General features: G+C 44.3%; 1 protein-coding gene across 7 annotated transcripts in view; it reads left to right on the top strand.

The window, feature by feature from the left end:
- CCDC141 (coiled-coil domain containing 141) overlaps nt 1–21,594 on the top strand; it is a 110,294-nt gene that overhangs the window by 26,630 nt on the left and 62,070 nt on the right. For all 7 annotated transcript variants that reach the window (XM_083405290.1, XM_083405294.1, XM_083405295.1 and 4 more), the window contains 2 exons: nt 2,235–2,343; nt 11,109–11,362. In XM_083405290.1, the coding sequence (XP_083261416.1) occupies nt 2,235–2,343; nt 11,109–11,362 (363 nt within the window). The remainder of the gene's footprint in view (nt 1–2,234; nt 2,344–11,108; nt 11,363–21,594) is intronic.

Below are 21,594 nucleotides of genomic sequence, written 5' to 3'. Positions count from 1 at the left end.
GGATTGTCAGCCTCCTTGGTTTTGGGCAGAGCCAGAAGACAGGGTATAAACATGTTGTTGTTGTTGTTGTTGTTGTTGTTGTTGTTGTTGTTGTTGTTACTACCTTCTGCCTTTGAGTATATGGCTTTTCAGGGTTCTTTCTTCCTTGATTCTCTGCCTCCTGAATGTAAATTGGAAAATTGATGTGCTTATTATTGAGTTAGAAGTTAATGTAATTTGCTTCAAGCAATAGGTTGTATTCAATTGTTTCCATACACTGGCAGAAGGTTCGTTCCACTAGGGCTCTGGGTTAGCCGAATCCTGGCTGTTAAAACTACACAGAAGCTGCCTCTGTCTGGAATTTCCTTCAAAATCACCCTAATTCATGATGATTTGTCTAAAATGCATGTGTATCTTCCACGCCAGCAGCAGCTATCACCACAAATGTACATCACTGGGGTGGAAGCCCTCCATGCGTGTGGTGCTATAAACCACATAATGAATATGCTGCTAGACTTTACAGCCCCAGGATTCAGGGCTCTTTTCAGCCCCTGCCATTTGGCGTCTCGTTAATGCGTTAATTGGTGCAAGGACACTAAACAGCAGAAGTTCGAGGCAAGGAGTGGTAAGCCTTTGCTGGCTAGATGCAGCCTGTGAGGCTTACATTATTCTCCTGCTGCTCCTTCCCTTAAGAGTATTGTGACAATGAAGATTTAAAAGTTAGGGCTTGTCCAGAAAATACCTCAAGATGAGCTTCCTATTTTAATCTTAAAAGGATTGCTTTAAATTTCAAAGCGTTATTTGAAAGAGATTGTTTTGTTGCATATTTTCGCTATAAATGTTGATATTTTTTATATTCTAATGGGATGGATTTATCCTAAATTTTCATTATGGGTGTTTAAATGTTAATGCTTATACTTTGTAAGCTGCTTAGAAGCCTGTTTGGCTTTAAGTGGTATATTAATTGTTGTCCTGTTCACTCTGCTTCTTGTCGTATTCCGATTCTTGAGGACTAATGGTTTGGGGCCAAGACTTCTAGTCCTGTCGCAGCATCATATCTTTGGCTGGCTCTGCCCTTCTGAGCTGTGTGAAGGAACCTATGAGAGTATAGCTGGCTTGTTACCACTGCCAAATACATGTGGAAACCAGAGGAACAAAGCCAGACAGGTGAAGAAGCTGCAGACATGCCGTTGTCAAGATCATGGCAAGGAAGTACAGTCCCACTTCCACTCCATGCATTAGACCTCCGCATGGATGGCTAATGGGTGAATAGGGCAGCAGGCTACGATTGTTCCTTAAACATTGGCTGGCCCCTACTCATCCAGAGATACACAGGTGGCAGCCATTGTGTTCTGCATGGCGAATAATGGCAAATCTTTTCCTTTCTCCTCTTTGGCCTCACTTAATTGAAAGTACACTCATTTGGAATCAAAGGGACTTTCTTCCAAGATGATTGCATTTGGGATCATGTTTTTTTGATGGCTACTGGCTAATCTTGTCTATCCAGGTGCTGATTGACTTGCAATGCTGAGAGCTTAGTGAGCAAGGGGTGCCAAGCATGCTCATTTCTGTCAGATCCAACAGTTCTGATTACTTGTTTAGGGTGGCAGGACTGAATACATCAACAGACAAAGCTGTCCTATACACTGGTAGATCTATCTCAGTACTAGCCGTGGCTCTCTAGAGTTTCAGGCAAAAGTCTTTTCTAGCCCTCCCTGGAGATGCCAGAGACTGAAGCCGGGACTGTCTGTGAGCAAAGTATGTGTTTTAGCAATAACTGACCTACAGGTTCTTCCTTTAGTTACCCCATTTCCCTCCCTCCCTCCCATTGGGTGATCAGTGCCATTTGCTCTGCAAATAGATCCTCATAGGCAGCAGCGAAGTACACATGCAGTCCAGTGCTGTGCATTAGCTTAGACTCCTTGGGCCAGAACAGTAGACACTAGCACTGTTCATTCCAGTGGTATTCACCAAAGAACCCAAGGCTTTTTCACAAGTCTTCTTCCCTACCCAACCCCACCCCAGCATTGGTGCACATGGCTGCCATGACTGTTAGAGCTGGAAAACAGATCAAGTCTACTAATTCTCAAAAAGGCAATTGCAGGATGAAGGATATGCTGGGCCATCACTGTAAATGCTTCCCACCTTTCCGAGAGCTTACAGTATGCTAAGACTTGAGATGAGACTTTTCAGTTGGTATGTTGTCACATGTAACTAAATTGTGGTTTCTGTCATCCTTCTTGGCTCTTCAACAGTTTGCAATCAAAATCGACCAAGTTGAAGATTTCCTGCGGAATTCCCAAGAGTTTGAGAATCCAGAATCTCTGAGAGCAATCCTGCGTCAGCATGAACAACATACAAGAGGTACAGATGGATATTCCCCCCTTCTTCTTTAATTTAGAAGATTCCTAATTATTACATATTTAGAATTGGGTTGTGAATAAATGCTGCTTACAACCTCTGTTGAAGGAAGTGAAAATCTAAAGTAATTTTTCTGGACTGCTGTTCTAATTTTACTAGTACTTGAAATTATAAACATGTAAAGGTTTGCCTATTCTATTTATTTTCATTTCTTTCCTCCCTCCTCCTTTCCTAACTTTTTTTTTTTAACAGTTCCATTTCTCCCTAGAGCCCAGTCTAGCCTGATTTTCAGTGTAGTCTATCTTAGGAAGGAAGTTGAGCAGTTGGGGGAGTGGTGCAGGAAAAACAACTTACTCCTTAACTTAAAGAAAACAAAAGAGATTATTGTGGACTTTAGGAAATGTAAATTGAATATTCAGTTACTTATTATTGAGGGGAAGTGTGTGGAACAGGTCTCGGTGTTTCAATTTCTGGGAATGGAGTTGAGATGACCTAACCTGGGGAGAACACAGCAAAGACCTGATGAAGAGAGCACAGCAGAGGTTATATTTTCTGAGAATCCTCCAGAAAAATAATCTCTCAAAGGACCTGTTGATGGCATTCTACCATTGTACTGTTGAGAGTGTATTAACTCATGGTCTGTGTGTGTGGTTTGGGAGCTGCACGGTCAGGGAAAAAACAATGTTGTCCAGGGTTGTAAAGACTGCGGAGAGAATAATTGGGTGCACTCTCCCTACCTTGGATCAAATCTATGCTTCCAGGTGCCATAAGAAAGCTGCAGAAATAGTGCAGGATAGTGTGCACCCCAGAAATGATCTCTTTCAGCTTTTGCCTTCTGGAAGAAGGTACAGGCTTATAAAGACTAGGACTAGCCACCTGAGAAACAGTTTCTATTCAAATGCGATTTTGGTTTTAAACGCAGTGTAAGGTAGTCTCTATGGGAGTATATTGTATTTAATTATGGGGTATCAGAGTTTTTAGGGGGCTAACTAGGCTGGGATAGTTGGGATAGCAGGCTTGTTGGTTTTTGAATGTCTGATGTAGATTTTCAATTTCGTTGTTCTGTATGGGACAATGACAATAAAGATAATCGTATCATAGCGGGTGGGAACCTGTGGCCTGACTTCATGTGTGGAACAGCAGAAGGTTTGGGCAAAAATCCCTCTTCAGCGAATCAGTTCAGGCCTCTGGCAAGAGTGATGTGTCCCTCCCCAAGCGAGTGAGGATGAAGTAGGCATGAGCGAGCACCCCAAAAGCTTCTCCTGAGGCTTAAGGGTCCTCAGCAATACTGTGGAACATATGGGGCAATAGATGAGGGTGCCTCCCCCCAAATCTATAGATGAGGGTAATTCTCCCAAATCAAATGGAAGGTACTTTCTGCAGCCATAGTGGAGCCTTTTGAAGACGACGTAAGCCTGATTCCCCCTCCTCCAGCAGTCCATGTGCTCCATCATAATATTGAGGTTCCCCAACTCTCCTGTTCAAAAGGCTTTTATGAGCTTTAGCAGAGAGCAAAGGGTTGAGAATCCCCCAGCTTCAGTACTCCTTGTGCTTATGGTAGGTTGGCTGCAATCCCAAAGGAGATGGGTAATTACAGTTGCATTGCGCAGCAGGATAGCATCCGTCTCCAGAAACATATCTTAAAAAGCTTGGGGCTTCCTTCTAAGTAATTGTAAAAGACAGGGTCAGGCAGGCCTCCTGTTTGGAGTAAGGTGCTAGGAATCTAGGTATTCTTGCATATGCTGTGCTCTGCACCAGTGTGGGCGCATGGGAGAGGAAGGAGCACTTGAGTGCTGCCACTGCTGATGGCTAGAGGGTAGTATTGTGGCTGCAAGTTCAGGGCAAGGGGCAACTGGCAGGAGGGCAGTAATAGGGTTTCCCTTAGCTGTATAAACCAGCTGGCATTGGCTGCTTGGTCCGAAGAACTATTTGCTCAGATGATGACTACTCTCATCCTACCTGAGATGCACACCAACTCACTTGGTTTGCCCATCACTCACTTGCCACCCTGCCTGCCAGCTCTCAGCTCAACTACTAGCCAGCCTCGCTTCCAGACTACCAGCCCTGAAGCTGGAAAGCAATCTGAAACCGGAACCAAAAATATGCCACAATTCAGAAACGAAACAAATAGTCCTGGGGGAGTGGACATTGGATGAGTTTTACAGTTTTGCCTGCCGCAAATATGCAATTGGGTATATTCCAGAGGAAATGGAATGATGGATTTTTACAATGCAGTAAGCGTGGCTTCGTGGTGTTCAGCCCAAATATTTATGACAAGTTTTGCATGGGAAAACAAGTATGTTCCAAATTTCAGTGTACGCTGCATTTCAGGGAAACAAAAAACACCCAGCAGCAAATCTTGGAAGCCTGCAATTGGCGTGAGCAGTCTCACCTGGCAGCTGGGCCTAGTTTAGTGGGACTCATCTTGGCATACATTTCTCTGGGAAAGACAGTTACCATGACTTTGGAGACCTGCACTCAAAATGATATCTGTCAAAGTAGTTTTAAGCAGAGATGCACCATTGGAACATGGAAGGATAGGAGCCAAAGACATTGGAAGCATGGTCTGTCAGGGATGACCAAGCCTTGGTGGAGGACCAGTGTTGAGGGTTGGCATGGTGGAATATATGCCAATGGCTCACAGTCTGGGCAAGGGACCTGCTGCCAAACGCCACCTGCAGTGAGGAGGCAGACTCACTGAGGGAGGACAGAGAGTCCAGGGATGGTATCTTGCCCAATGGTCTTCAGAAAAACTGAAGCCATCCTTGATCAGTGGCAAGAGGCAACTCACAGTTTCCTAGGGACTGTAGCTTACACAAGCCATTATGCTTATACACACCCTATATACCAGTCAAATCAGATGGCTTGGGTGTTTGCCAGTTCGGATTTGAACAATCTCTGGTTGAACAGTGCTCCTTTGCAGGCCTGTCTGCTCTAGCTGAAGCCACTGTGCATGGAACTATAGAACTCAGTTTCTGATTCCAGAACCCGACAGCGTTATTTTAATGGGTGCATACCTTCATTTTGCTCCTCACCCAGGTAATGCCGAAAAACGCGATCAGTTTCTGGCACCGGGCAATTGTGTGCTGTATAGGTATCTGGTTGAGTGCTGTTGTCCATCATTGCTGGGAGGCTGGATTAGCAGGATAAAAAGGAAGCTGCAGGCAATGATCCGGCAACATGGAAAGGAAATGTGCAGCAGTCACATTTCCATTTTATGTTGTATCTAGGTATTTAGGATGACTCCGCCCTAGGCAACTGCTGTTTGATACACCATCTGAAAGTGTCTGTTTCTGTAAAAGCTGCAAAAATACAGCTCCAAGGCTCTTAGCTGCCAAAAACTACACAGAGAAGCTGATGGGATATTTAAAGGGCTTTTAAAAAAGCAATGCTAGTTTTAGCACAGTGATGCCAGCAAGCGGCAATTGGGTACAGTAGAGACAAAGCTCACAAGACCCCTTCAGTGGCAATATGCAGTTAAAGCATACACCGTCCAAGAAGTTTAGACCCAAAGGGTGTGTGGTTTCTAAAACAGCTCCTTGTGTATTTCACTCCCTCAATTCTTATTATTTATTACAAGTGGACCTCCAACGAAATGTTGCAGTGTACTCTTACCTTCTAGCATAAATGCAGCAGCTTATTGGAGGTCCCACCTGTGATAAATATTAATAAAATTGGGATCTCAAGGAGGACTTTCTCCCCCCCCCCCCCGATGCTGTTTTTCTTTTTTGCCTGAGGTGCAACATGCCATGGTGTCTGAACATACTGAATCCTCATTGGGCGGCTGTTTTGGGGTGGGGGAACATGACCCCTTAGGGTTTCTTTTAAATTAAATTTGTTCTTGTGCAAACTTCAGGGTTTACCTGAACATGTTGTTTATATAAAGCCTTTTGGATACACAGGCCAGCTCTTATTGCTAAATACCTAGCAGTCTAAAGATTTTTTGTTTCAGAGGCTACCTCAACCTTCCAGAGCAGATTTACAGGGGATGTGGGGCAGAGTGGGGGCACAGGGAGAGGAGGAGGAGGGGAAGTTTTCATTGTGCGGTTAAAACTCATTGCACTAATTTAGCTGGATCCCGCCCAACATATTTAAGTAACCTAGGATTTGCATGTGGCACACATTTCCTTTTGAGCGACTAGGTTTGTTATCCAATATATGGATGTTGGTTCAACAAAGTCCTTGCATGCTTTTCGTATTATTTAAATGAGTATGTGATGGCATGCTACCTTCCTTACTGTAAACATCACTCCTATGGATGTTGGTTTTCTGCGTTTGAGGGAGGAAGCTATCTTTCTATGAGAAGATTGAATGAAGGAAGAAAAGGGAAGAAAAACATAGCAAGATACAACCAAGAGTATGTCCCCCAACAGTTAGAGCTTGTTCAGAGCTGTACCTTTATAGGGTAATGTACAAAACAGTCTAGCTAGGGAACAATTTGTACAGGTTCTTAAAAACTGGAGTCAGCTTTACCACTTAAAACCATTTGGTCGCTACTCTTAATTGTGATCTAGAATACATACCAGTTTCCCCCAGTCTGGTGACCTCAAGAGGTTTTGCTGGCTGGGGCATATGGGATTATAGCCTAAAACATTTGGAGAGCACTAGGTTGAGGAACACGGGTGGTGCTGTGGGTTAAACCACAAAGCCTAGGGCTTGCTGATCAGAAAGTTGGCGGTTCGAATCCCCGCTACGGGGTGAGCTCCCATTGCTCGGTCCCGGCTCCTGCCAACCTAACAGTTCGAAAGCACAAAGTGCAAGTAGATAAATAGGTACCGCTCTGGCGGGAAGGTAAATGGCGTTTCCGTGTGCTGCTCTGGTTTTGCCAGAAGCGGCTTAGTCATGCTGGCCACATGACCCGGAAGCTGTACGCCGGCTCCCTCAAAGCGAGATGAGCGCCACAACCCTAGAGTCGTCCGCGACTGGACCTAACGGTCAGGGGTCCCTCTACCTAGGTTGAGGAAGGTTGGGATACAGAACCTGGTTCTCTCTGTAAATGAGTTTAACATAGAAACTGAGTTTGATTTCGGTGGAGGTGTAAAATAACAACAACAATTTTATTATTTATATGTCGCCCATCTGACTGGGTTGCCCCAGCCACCCTGGGCAGCTTCCAACAAAGTATTAAAACACAGAAAACCTCAAACATTTAAAAAAAACTCCCTATACAGGGCTGCATTCAGATGTCTTTGAAAAGTCAGATAGCTGTTTATTTCCTTGACATCTGATATATTTCCAGGCCTGAATAAACTGATACATTTTAATTGCTATAAAAACAGTATTTCCATACAGTGATCCCTGCCATATAAACATCACAAATATGACACTTATTCATCTTGTGGAAACTAAGGACAGTTGAAATGAATTTGAAAAGCCTTTCTAATCCTTCATGAGTTTATTGCTCCCCACTGTGATTTAGACATGTGGTTTTAGTCAAATGTTATGTTTACAATAAATTTAAATTGCAGTTGATTGTTTGATGCAACAGTAACTACTTTCATATTTTTAAAATCTCTTCTCTCTCTCTCTTTTGCATGGTTGAGTCTAGCTGGTTCAAAAGCTAGTGGCTTGAATCGTATGTAATTCTGTTCAAGACGACAGAATAGTGAATTGAAGCCTGGTCACTTTAATATGAGTTTGGTGGTCTCAATTCAATCTCCATTGGTGTGAAGCGTTCATCATCACACAGCAATTTGGCCTTGGAACAGTTGATAGTGATTGATTGCCATTGCAAAAAAAGAGGTCCATCACTGAAAACAATCAAATGAAATTGTTTGCCACAAGGAAAACGGTCTTGAAAAATATGGCTTTCTCCCAAAGGGGCAAGAGTTTCTATCCAATACCATTTATTCTTTGTTTTTACGTCTTTTCAGAAAGATAAGGATTCAGAAGTGGGTAGTTATGTATATAATTAAAATGGTCTTCTGTATTGTTCACTTTGTGGTGTGGGCAGCTGAATCAGATTTCACGAACAGGTAAGCAGATGAGGAGAAAATACTCCAGTCATTAATGAAGTATAGCCATTACCTCAGTCTTGCCAAAACCAACCTACCTACCTACTTTCTTTCTTTCTTTCTTTCTTTCTTTCTTTCTTTCTTTCTTTCTTTCTTTCTTTCTTCCCACCTGCACTAAACCTTTAAAATTGTATCATTAAACAGTCATGGCCTGCCACAATGAATCATGGGAACTGTAGTTTGCTTGGTGCTGAGAGTTGTTAGGAGACCCCCTATTCCCCTTACAGAGCTACAGTTCTCAGAGTGGTTTAACAATTGGTCTCCATTCCCAGAGCACTCTGGGAAATGTAGCTCTGTGAGGTGAATAAGGGTCTACTAATATGTTTCAGCACCATGCAAACTACAATTCCCAGGATTCTTTGGGAGGGGAGCCAGCACTGTTTAAAGTAGCACGGTGCTTCTTTTAAATGGGGCCCTATTTTCTTTCTTGAAATGTCTGGTGGTATTTTTCAGTTCTCAACTCTGTCCTGCTGGCCTGAAATTAGATAAACAAATGAGGCATGTATAATTTGGCCGCTCTAACCCCTGATCATGCTTTCCCCCTGCCTTTGACCAAACCCTGCCCATTCTCCCATTAGCCTTGACTTTATTGCAAAATGTTGGCTGAATTACTTCTGGAGACACAGCTTAAGGTATAAGTCATGGGATGCCAAGGTGGCGAACCCTCCAGATGTTTGGGCTCCAACTCTTATCAGCTTCAGCCAACATGGTCGATGGCGAAGGATGATGGGATTTACAGTGGTACCTCAGTTTACATATGCTTCAGGTTACAGACTCCGCTAACCCAGAAATAGTACCTCGGGTTAAGAACTTTGCTTCAGGATGAGAACAGAAATCGTGTTCCGGCGGTGCGGCGGCAGCAGGAGGCCCCATTAGCTAAACTGGTGCTTCAGGTTAAGAACAGTTTCAGGTTAAGAACGGATCTCTGGAATGAATTAAGTACTTAACCTGAGGTACCACTGTATAGTCCAAAAACATCTAGAGAGCACCTCATTGGCTACCCCAGGTATAAGTGATTCAGCGCTGCATTTCACATTCAATTTTTGACAGATACCCTCTGAGGAGGAACACCTTTGTCAAAGCATTTATGTATTATCATTTTGACATAAAATTAACGTGCATCTCAGGGGCATTTCTCCTGAGAAGGCACAGACGTCTTTCAAAAGTAGAGCAATAAGATGTCTCTCCCTCCCCACCCGTTCCCAATCAAATCACATTCTGAGGCTTTTCTCATTATATCAAGAGAAAGTTTTATCCCCCGTAAATTACACCATGTCTGCTGTTTTGTGATTTTTTTCATCAGTTGCAATAATCACTATTTGTCAAGACTCTGGGAAATGTCAATTGGTAAGAGCGTCTGTGTGGTGATGAACATGTGAAGTACTTGAGCAAATTGTTCTGCCAGAGAGAGTGAGAGAGAGAGAGAGAATGTTGGCACTTATATGCTGAACTCTGCCCTTTTGTGTTTTTGAGAGAAAATAATTTTAGTGGCGGTGCTCAGACTGCCTATTATCATATTGTGATGCTACACATTGCTGCGCAGTGTTTTCTTTCCCCCGCCCCCTCACAAAATGTAAGGCATTTTGAACAAGTATTGCAGTGGAAATGTGGAAATGTATATAAATACCACTGGCATAATATGCAAATTACATGCTCAATATTTTGGGCTTCAGAAGCTGCCGGCCCTGCCCAATAATATGCAGATGTCGGAATTGCTTCTGTGGGAAGTCACCTGGTAATAAACATTGTGTTTGCTGAATGTCATCACTGCCCTCTGCTGGATATAACATTAATGTGTATTTGAATCCCTATCAGTACAGGTTTGGTTTGGTTTGGTTTATACCCCTGCCAGCTGAAAGCCAGATCACACATTTCTTTCAAATATTGTGTAGTTCACAGCTGAATAATGCAGCTTTTGTACTGAAAGCCAGAGAAGAGATACGTAGCCTTGGTCTTGGGTAGTTTATGCGCTGTATACAGCACAACAAAATACAAGTTACACATTTAGAGATCAGTTAGGGCAGAACTTTCCAGACTTTTCTTGTTGGTGGCACACTTTTTAGACATGCATCATTTTGTGACACTGTACTTCAGTTTTACAATGGTACCTCGGGTTACATACGCTTCAGGTTACATACGCTTCAGGTTACAGACTCTGCTACCCCAGAAATAGTGCTTCAGGTTAAGAACTTTGCTTCAGGATAAGAACAGAAATCGTGCAGCAGTGGCGCAGCGGCAGCAGGAGACCCCATTAGCTAAAGTGGTGCTTCAGGTTAAGAACAGTTTCAAGTTAAGTACGGACCTCCGGAACGAATTAAGTACTTAACCCGAGGTACCACTGTACTAGCAAACCGGAGGTTAAACTAACTCCTTTCCAGCCCCAGGAGGAACATGGGGAGTGTTCACGCAACACACCTACACACTGCAGCCAACACACTAAAGTGTCACAACACACAGTTTGGAAAGCTCTGAGTTCGAGAGCTGCAGTGTGTTTGAGGCATACAGTGCTTAGAACCTGAGGTAGTATGTGGATAGAAGCTACAGACCCAGGGAAACTGAATGTGCCACAACGAAGGGGTGTGTGTGGAGAGACAGTTCTATGGTTTATCTTCTACTTAGATATATGACAGGGAATCTTAGATATATATGCCAATAATCCTTTTGCACGTGGTCCACCCTGAACATCACACCATATATGAGGAGTTAACCACCTTTCTTCTCTCTGCCTATTCCCCTCCCCCTCCCCCGCCACAGAGCTCTTAGAAAAGTCTCTGGTCCTCTTGAACAAAAGCCACGACCTTACCGAATTCATAGAGGAGTTCAAATCTGACGGGCCGAATGTGAACCCAGAATTCGTTCAGGGAGCCCACAGCAGCTGCACGAAAATTGGCAGCCTCCTCGAAGTCCTGCAGGACAGGAGAAGGCAACTGGACAAATACCTGAAGCTGCAGCGCCAAGGACTGGAGCAGGTCTTGCAAATCTGCCAGTGGCATCACCAGGAAAACCAGGTAGGAAAGAGAGACATATGTAACTGTATCTATAAATGCATGCATGCAAAAAGGACTGCGAAGTGAGGCTTTAATGTGTTGGATCAGATAAAGCACATGGATGGGTTGCAGTATTGGTGTGATCCTTCAACGTAAAGGAGCGTCTCCACCCCCATCATTCTGCCCGGACGCTGAGGTCCAGTGCGAGGGCCTTCTGGCAGTTCTCTCATTGCAAGAAGCAAAGCTACAGGGAACCAGGCAGAGGGCCTTCTCGGTAGTGGCGCCCACCCTGTGGAATGCCCTCTCATCAGATGTCAAAGAGATAAACAACTACCTGACATTCAGAAGACATCTTAAGGCAGCCCTGTTCAGGGAAGTTTTTAATGTGTGACATCTTAGTGTATTTTTGGTCTTGGTGGAAGCCGTCCAAAATGGCTGGGGAAACTCAGCCAGATAAGTGGGGTACAAATAATACATTATTATTATTATTATTATTATTATTATTATTATTATTATTATTATCATCATTAGGCTTGCATTCAGTGGGACTCAAATCTGAGTAACCGTAGCCCTATTTATTGTGTTATTCATGTGCACGGCCTTACCATGATTACTTTGAGCAGGGGAAGGGGCAGAGGAAAGGGGTGCGGTGGGTGTGATCTGCCCCGGGTGTCACCACTGAGGGGGATGACAAAATGCCAGGCAGAACTCACCGCGGGGTCTGCAGCGTACCCTAGCCACACATCTCTCCTGGGAGAGAGCCAGTGTGGTGTAGTGGTTAAGAGCGGTAGTCTCGTAATCTGGTGAACCGGGTTCGCGCCTCTGCTCCTCCACATGCAGCTGCTGGGTGACCTTGGGCTAGTCACACTTCTCTGAAGTCTCTCAGCCCCACTCACCTCACAGAGTGTTTGTTGTGGGGGAGGAAGGGAAAGGAGAATGTTAGCCGCTTTGAGACTCCTTAATGTAGTGATAAAGCAGGATATCAAATCCGAACGCTTCTTCTTCTTGGGTGTGCGCAGATTCCTCGCTGCCCAAACGGTCTGCCCACTGCCTCCCCCCAGCTGTAGGTCGGCTGAGTGGGAGGAGGCAGGCAGACTCTGGAGGCCCCATGGTGTACCCCTCCCCTAAGGGCAGCTCACCCTGCCCCTGGGCCGCCGCAGGTGCCTGAGTGGCTTCCCCCCTGACGTAGCATCACCTTCCTCAAACAACCACACACTGCCCATGCAACCCCCACCCCCCAGCATGCAAGCTCTTGGGTGTCCCAGTCACATGAAAGCCCTACGCCAGGGCAGGAACTCTTGTGTTGGGGTTTCCCTTCGGACAACTGCGGCAACATGGTTGTTTGGGGAAGGAGATGCAACGTCAGGAGGCAGAGCTCGAAGCACCTCCAGGTTCCAAGAAATCATGGCACAGGTTGCTGCCACAGGATGAAGTGATGCTGGGTAGCCACATGCAAGAGAGGACGAGGCTCCTGCTACTTCAGTCGTTGTGTGGAAGAGGGAGTGTAAGCAGGCACAGTGCAGCCCTATAAATGTCTACTCAGAAATGAGCTATTGAATTCAGTGGGGCTTAGGATTGCAGCCACAGTCCTCTGCAGGTTTATTCAGAAATAAGTCACGCTGTGTTTAATGGGACTCTAACACAGTCCTGGCATTTGGGAGCCTTCTTATCAGTGCTATTCAATGCCATCCAGCTGTTAAAGGCACAAAAATCCTGCTGGGAAAAGATGGGACTGCTACATAAGCCACGTCACATCCTCAGACTTCCCATTCCATTCAATTTTTAATGTAGATATCCTGATAACAGCACCATAGGCTAGTGTTCAGATGGCGTTTGGAGTCAAATCTCAACCTTATGTATGAGATTTGCAAAGTAATCCTGTGCATATTTACTCAGAAGTACGTCCCACTGAGTTCATTGGAGATTACGCAGAAGTAAATGTGCCTAGCATCATAGCAGGAGAGGGAGGTAATGAAGTTTCAGCAACGTAATTAATTACATATTATTATTATTTTTTGCGGAGCGGGGGGAAGGGACCCCAGTGTTAACAAATACAGTGGTACCTCAGGTTAAGAACTTAATTCGTTATGGAGGTCTGTTCTTAACCTGAAACTGTTCTTAACCTGAAGCACCACTTTAGCTAATGGGGCCTCCCACTGCTGCCGTGCCACCGGAGCACGATTTCTGTTCTCATCCTGAAGCAAAGTTCTTAACCCGCGGTACTATTTCTGGGTTAGCGGAGTCTGTAACCTGAAGCGTATGTAACCCAAGGTACCACTGTAAATGTTGCTTACATTCACATGGCATGAACCTGGTCATGACAACAAACGAAATTTCTGTATCTGTTTCCATTTCTTATTGGGACTTTCTATCCGACTTTCCTACTTACAGCACATTCAAAAACATAAACATCACATTATACCATGAATAGAATTCCTACAAACACCTTCCATTCATGTGTACAAAACAAACCCTCCGTTACAGCTATGGGGAACTTTGGCAGCACCCGAATAACAGAACCCAACATCATCTCAGTCCATCAAAAGCCTGTGGGGAAAGTTAAGTCCTTACCTGGTACTGAAATGATTACTGCAAATGTTATGTGGCCCTTGATGACAAGAAGGGCCTCACACCTGTATTATGCTTTTTATGGTATCAGTCAGATATGTTCTATGAACCCACTCACTGACAATCAGTATTAACTTCCCAAGACGTCGTAAGTCATAGCATAGGAAGGAAGTTTAGTGTAAAACTGAAAAGTCGTATAGCATTATACAGAGATCATCTTAACAAATATGTAAGGAAATAGTGCCTTGTGTTCTTTGACATAGTTGGCAGCCTGGGCATATAAATTAAATATGCAAATGGAAGCGGCGTCACTTTGTCGTGGGTTTTTCTCAAAGCTCTTCAAATAGCCCCCTGGAGAGCATCACATTACCTGTTTTGTAATGCGCTATGGGTACATTATAAATCACAAATTGTTCTTTGCATTTTTATATAACATTCCCCCAAGTAAAGCCTTATGAATTTGCTTGGGCTTGCTAGGAAACTCTGAAGCATCCATCAGATGCTTGTAATTGCCCATGGGAAGACTAGATTTACCAGTTTCTTGACTAGATTGATCTGTACCCAGAATGACCCAGAATGTTGGTTAAAGCAGAGTTCCGTGCCCAGCGGAAGGATGAGGAGTACGTGCTGCATACTCTTGGTTGCTTTATTTACAGTTCAAAGCAGTTATATTACAGAAAGACATCTTGCCTCTGCCGGAGCAGAAAAGCATCCTCTCTCCTCGACAGCTTGGAGAGAAAACAACACAGTGAGAAACAGGAAACCAGTGTACGTCACATCCAGTCTCCCTTTCCCGTGAGAAACTCCAACAGTACAGTACAGACTGTGGAATGTAAACACCTGTCTCGTGACAAGCCCTTTCGCTGCACAGTGAAGGAAAACAGAAACCAACATCCTCCCCCTTTCTGTGAACATCACTGGGCAGCGTGTTCGTACAATATCAGTACAAACCCAACTTCTGCACATAGGTACAGTGTTGATCCCTTGATACAATCTTGGATAATACATCAGCAGGAATTTTATTACCTGGCATATAGGACACCGTTACGAGTCCCTTCTGAATACATTCCCTAGCATGCTGCAATTTTAATTGCAAGTGCTTCGTGCTTTGCTTACAACCTTCAGACTTCAGCAAAGCCAAACATGCTTTGTTGTCCTGGTAAACCTGGATTGGACATTTGACAGGAATTTTCATATCTTTGCACAATTGTATCAACCATTCACAATCTTTAAGTGAATAAGACAGTGCATTCAGTTCAGCTTCACAAGTACTTAAGCTAACTGTTGTTTGCTTCTTGCATGACCAATCAAACAGACCCTGATTGTACATGTAGCAAACTCCAGACGTACTTTTCCTGTCTTCAGTGTCACTTCCAAAACTTGCATCTGCAAATATCTCAAGACCACCAGACTTCTGATTGTTAAATCTCAGTCTGTAATGCATAGTGCCTTTCAAATACCGCGCTATGCGTTTCAGAGCTTTCCAATCCTTGACACTAGGATTGTTGACTTGTCTGCTTAGCAAATTACAGCTAACAGCAATGTCTGGTCTTGAACATCTGGCAATGAAGTTTAGCTTGCCTAGCACACTTCTGTACAGTGTAGAGTCAGAAAATGCTTCTCCAGTGTCATCTACCTGATAACCTGTTGTCATCGGTGTGTCTACAGGGTTAGCATCCATCAGGTTTAGTTTGCTTAACACATCAGCAATTTTCCGTGACTGGTGTACTAGAATGTTACCATCTTGATCTCTTTCTATTTCCAGAGATAGGTAGTTGTTTACCTCACCAAGATCTTTCATGTCAAAGTGCTCTTTCAGTTGAGCTAGGGCGTTATTGTACATTGCGACATCTTTCCAAAAGAATAATAAATCATCAACATAAAACAAACAGTACAGTTTCTTTTGCCCCTCCTCTTTGACAAATACACATGGATCAGCTTTCCCTTGCTGAAAACCTAGAGAAAACAATACTTCAGTGAGTTTTGTGTGCCAACACCGTGCACTTTGTTTGAGACCATAAAGGGATTTCTTCAGAGCACAAACAAATCCCTGTTTTACCTGTACGCCATCAGGTGGAAGCATATAAAGTGATTTATCCAGAGATCCGTACAGAAAAGCTGTATTATTATCATGGTGACTAATGTGTAGATTTTCCTCTGCAGCTAGCTTGAGCATAAGCCTAATGCTTTCATACCTCACTGTGGGTGAGTAGGTCTCGTGATAGTCTTCACCTGGTACTTGTGCAAAACCTCTGGCTACCAATCTGGCTTTGTGTCTGACTATCTTGCCATTTTGATCAGTCTTCGCTTTGAAGACCCATTTGCTTCCAAGCAGTTTCATTCCTGGAACTACTGGAACTAGCTCCCATGTTTTGTTCCTTTCCAAGGAATCAAGCTCAGCCTTCATGGCATTTAACCATGGTTCAGCTTCCTTTGAATCCAAACCCTGGATTTCTTGGAAACTTGAAGGTTCAAATACCTTCTTGGAGCTTTTAACAGCTGTTACTGCTATCGTAGCAAATTCATCAGCAAATCTCTTTGGAGGTTTGCCTTTTGTGGCTCTCTGTGACCTACGAATTAGCCTTAAGTCTTCAACACTTTCCTCTTCCTTCTTAGGAGAAAAGCGACCTATTGTGAACAATGGTTCTTCCAATTCTTGATCAGAGCTTTCAGAGGGTCGCATAGAGGCTTTCGCACTCTTGAAATCCTCTGAATCACCCGATTCAGTTTCAGATTCAGACTCAGAACCTTCATCAGTGGGTGTGGGTTGTTGTGGTTGCTTCTGACTATCCTCAGTCTCATCACTGTCATCAGGATAACATTGGAAAATTCCCACATTCTCCCCCCACTTTGCATTGTATTCAACACTTCTCGTGAGCTTAATTGTCTTAGAGTCAGTCATCATTATTCTGTAAGACCCTTTCTGATAACCTAGAAAGATACCATGCAATCCACGCTTGTCTAACTTTGAATTTTGTGGTGAATGAACCCACATGTCAGAACCAAAAATTTTCATGTGTTTGATGTATGGCTTCTTGCCAAACATCTTCTCATAGGGGGTACAACCAATCGCTGAAGATAACCTGCGATTGTAACTGTAAACAAAACACGAGAGAGATTCGGCCCAATAACTCTCTGGAAGATTGGCATCATGCAGCAAGGTTTTTAACCCTTGAAGCAATGTCTGATTTGCCCGTTCCGCAAGTCCATTCTGCCATGGCGAGCGAGGACTAGACAAATCGTGTTGAATTCCTTTCTCAGTCAGAAAAGCTTCAAACTGCTGAGAAGTGAATTCTCCCCCGCGATCACTGAAAAGAGTCTTTATCTTCTTACCATGCACATTTTCCAACCAAGCACAGAATTCCTTGAACCTAGGAAAAGCCTCTGATTTCTGCTTGAGATTGTACACAAAAATATATCTAGAAAATGCGTCAATGAGAACCATGAAGTACCTATTTCCACCCAAAGAGGGCGCTAGTGGTCCAACCAAATCAGCATGAATAATCTGGTATGGTTCCGTAGCTTGCCTACTAGACACCTTACCTTTCGCAGCCATTTTCACCTTGTTTGCTGCGCATGCTTTGCACTTCATGTGGTACCTGCAGGGTCTAATAGTCATACCTTCAACCAAGGCAGGCATTTTAGATACTGCCTCAAAATGCAAATGACCAAATTTTCGATGAAAATCATGAATACATCCTGCATGCAAACTTTTGTTAGAACCTGCAATGCAACAAGTGTCATCCTGCACAACATCATCATAATACAAAACAAACAAACGATCAACATATTCAGCATGCAATTCATAGTCATTCTTCTTTGTGATGATGCACTTCTTGTTCTTGAAGGAAACGTCAATGTTCCGCTCATTCAGTTGTCCAACGCTGAGCAGATTATGTTTGGCGTCTGGCACGTAAAGGACATTCTGTATCGATAAGTCCAAACTGTGAAGAACAACAGTTCCGTAGCCTTTACTGGGAATAGTGTGGTCATCCGCCTGGTGAATCGCACCTTCCTGCGGTGTAAAAGACACAAAAAGTCTCTTATCGTTGCACATGTGGTGGGTCGCCGCCGAATCAACAACGAAGAAAGATCTAGACGTCTTCTGGACCTCTGCAACCTTTGGAGTGAAGCGTGAAACCATAGCCTTGTGCTGCGTTGTCCTAGACACCGGACCTTTGCCTTTGCCTCGGCCTTTTCCACGCGATGAGCTTTCGCTGCGCTGCTCTGTCTTGGCCCTGGGATATCTGCATTCCCTCTTCATATGGCCTAGACGTCCACACGAGTAGCATTTCACTGCCTTCAAAGCTTTGGCGCCATCTGGTGGTTCCACTGCACTATGGGATGACGTCTGTGAAGACTCCCCCTTGCCCATGCAGCTAGCACCCCGGCGATCTGCTTCATTTAACACCACGGCAGTAACAAAGTCCACTGTTAGCTGAGCTGTTGGCTGCACAGCAATCTGGGTTGCAACAGACTCCCAACCTGAACCCAAAGATTGTAGTATCATGAAAGAATACACAGCCTCTGGAAAGTTGAGTCCTCTCTGTTGCAGCTCATGTCTCAGATTTTGCATCTCCATCAGATGTAAACGCACATCTCCACCTTCAGCAAGAGCCATATTATGCAGCTTGTTAAAGTAAAACATAGTAGATCCAGCTTCTGTCCTTAAGTGAGCCTCTCTCAAAGAATCCCAAATTTCTCTGGCTGAGGTCTTATCACGCAATAGACAGAGCTCTTCTGGGGATACTATCAATGTAAGTGTTCCCCGTGCTTTGGAATCCTTAACTTTCCATGCATCTGTAACTGGAGCTGGGGGGGTTTCTGTAATGACCTCAAACAAACCCTCTTTCCGCAGAATTGCCTCTGCATACAAAACCCAGTCGGCATAATTTTTCTTGTTGAGCTTAGGAATCCCACAAGCATCCTGAAGGGCCATCATGACTCTGGCATTAGCCTTCAGCGTCATATATGCTGCTTTAAATCTTGCTGCGTCACTGCTGCACCTGCTTTATTCCAAAAGCGCACTTAAAAGTTACTTTCGATTTCCCCAGCATAGTAACTTGAGCCTGGGAGCCATTTTCCTATTCCCGGCAAAACGGCTTTAAAAGTTCAAAGTCCAGCCATAAAGCCATTAACTAGAAGCTGGCAGGCTGCCCGGAGCAGTAGCAACATACCTCATCAATCATGTTTATGCGCAGAGCAGATTCCAATCCGATCTGTCCCTCTGCATTCCGATCCTTTGCCGGCACTCCGATTCGACTTCTGGAGCCCATAACCACGTGTTGGTTAAAGCAGAGTTCCGTGCCCAGCGGAAGGATGAGGAGTACGTGCTGCATACTCTTGGTTGCTTTATTTACAGTTCAAAGCAGTTATATTACAGAAAGACATCTTGCCTCTGCCGGAGCAGAAAAGCATCCTCTCTCCTCGACAGCTTGGAGAGAAAACAACACAGTGAGAAACAGGAAACCAGTGTACGTCACATCCAGTCTCCCTTTCCCGTGAGAAACTCCAACAGTACAGTACAGACTGTGGAATGTAAACACCTGTCTCGTGACAAGCCCTTTCGCTGCACAGTGAAGGAAAACAGAAACCAACACATGGGAAGACTAGATTTACCAGTTTCTTGACTAGATTGATCTGTACCCAGAATGACAAATCCCGTCTTCCTTCAGAGGTGTCAACTTCACAGCCGTTGGCTATAGTCTGGTAGCTGAGAACAAATCCCCATTTTAAAATAATATGAAGAGGGTTGGTGTGAAAATTACAAAATGTGAGCCACACAGCTATTGGTATGCAAATCATGAGGATACAACAAGCTATAGTTCAGAAGGCCCAGGGTGACGCCATGTTGGTTGTTGTTTTGCTCTGTCTCCTGAGAAATGCTCAACCGAGGATCTGCCTAGGAATACAATATTTTCATTACTGAGATAGGTTCTCACTGGTTAAAACCAATGTTGCGAAACAAATTTCATGAAATAAGTTTGAAAAATACCTTATTGAAAAGGATTCATTCTTTATCCTGTACATTTTGTTTGGTAATATCTGGTACAAGTTTTCCAGCAATGGGGATTTTGTTTCCAGTGTGAAAAATTCACTTGGGTCACCATCACCATTTAAAATATAGTAGATAGGGCTTACCTGCCATCTGTCCATTTGAATCCTGGCCAATATCGCCAGGCTGTGTGGGCGGGGCTTGGGAGTGGACCAAAGTGGAGCAGGCTTTACTCTGGTCCACCCCAGCCCTATAAAGGCTGGCTGCCCCTGACCCCAGGGACTGCAGTCAGCTGAAGAACATCTCTCCCTCCCCACCCTATTCAGTAATGCTTTGGGTTTTGTATGCTGACCTTTCCCTTCCAAGTCAAGAAGGAATTTGCCTGCAAGCAGATTGGCGCTGTTTGCAGGTTTTGCCTTCCCCGTAGCAATAGTCACAACTTTAGCAGATAAGGCATTGAGTGGGATCCTTTTAGTCTAACACCATGCAGGGGGTGAAGTGGTGCATCACCCCCACCTCAGGACTGTGCAATAGCAGGGTACCCCATTAGAGGGGTCTCGTTGATCTCTGTCCAAAAGCCAAGGCGTGCAGCAGATGGGCCATAGACATTCCTTCAGCAGCTTGTGACAGCCATTCATGTAGACGTGCATTTTGCAGACGACCCATTAATCCTAGGCTCGACCCTGTCATGTGTCAGCCCTTCACCAGGGGGGCTGAAAAGGATATGCACCTGATGTCTAAGCCAAGTCCAAACTACACCTGGAATCAAAAAAGTTGTGGACAATTTTTAAATTCCAGAATGCCATCCTGTCCATTTTGTTCACCTTCACAGGAGAACAAAAGCCTTGCTCTCTGGAGAGGGGTCGCTGTGAGTGGGTCCGCAACAATTTACACTGGTCCACTATAGTATGGCCATGCCAGACGGGAACATGGAGGAGGGCATGGAATGAAAGACTGGTTGTACAGGATTGTAAAGGGTTTCAGAGCAGGCGAGGAGCCCACCTCCCCACACAGGTGCTATATACTGTGTCCAGAATTTGTAAACCTTGGTATCACAAATGGGACGTGAAAGAGAGTTGGCTATCGGCTCCATTTCCCACGATCTCACTTTAGGAACTAGAGTAACAACCTCAGTTTGCTTCAGTACAGCAAGGAACAGCTCAGCTGGGAGCAGGCATTTAGGTAATAATGCGTTAAAAATGGCATATTTCCCCTAACCGCAGTGCAATCATCTGAAAAACATCGTAATCCCTGGCAGCTGCAAACTATTCTTTCTCAAATATTTTCAGCAAATCCCTTTTATTAATGAAAAATAAAGGCGGGCAGGGCTGTTTTGTACATAATTAGTTCGGCAAGCAGATCCGTTATTAATGTATATGTGTTCATACATTTCTCAATGGCTCCCAATTATGTCTTTGTGAGGAGAACCACTAAATCACGGTTATTCAAGGCTCCCGAGCTCATTGATTCACAGCTTGCTGCTCCGAGGTGGACAGCAAGGTCAGAGGTTATGGTTTGTTAAATAATTGCCCACAAGGAAAAATCCTGGCACACCTTTTATGAACAATAATTCAGATCCTCAAATGCCCCCGATGAAGTAGCCTGTGAAAGCTATGGACATAATAAATGTATTAAGTCCACAATCCAAACGCCATGGCCAGCAGTGGTGCAGGCTTAAAGGAGCGGAACA

Source organism: Podarcis tiliguerta (genome assembly GCF_965153285.1).
Source record: "Podarcis tiliguerta genome assembly, chromosome: 1".
NCBI lineage: Eukaryota > Metazoa > Chordata > Lepidosauria > Squamata > Lacertidae > Podarcis > Podarcis tiliguerta.
Note: the sequence above shows the minus strand (reverse complement) of the source record. Positions and strands in the feature narration are given on the sequence as shown.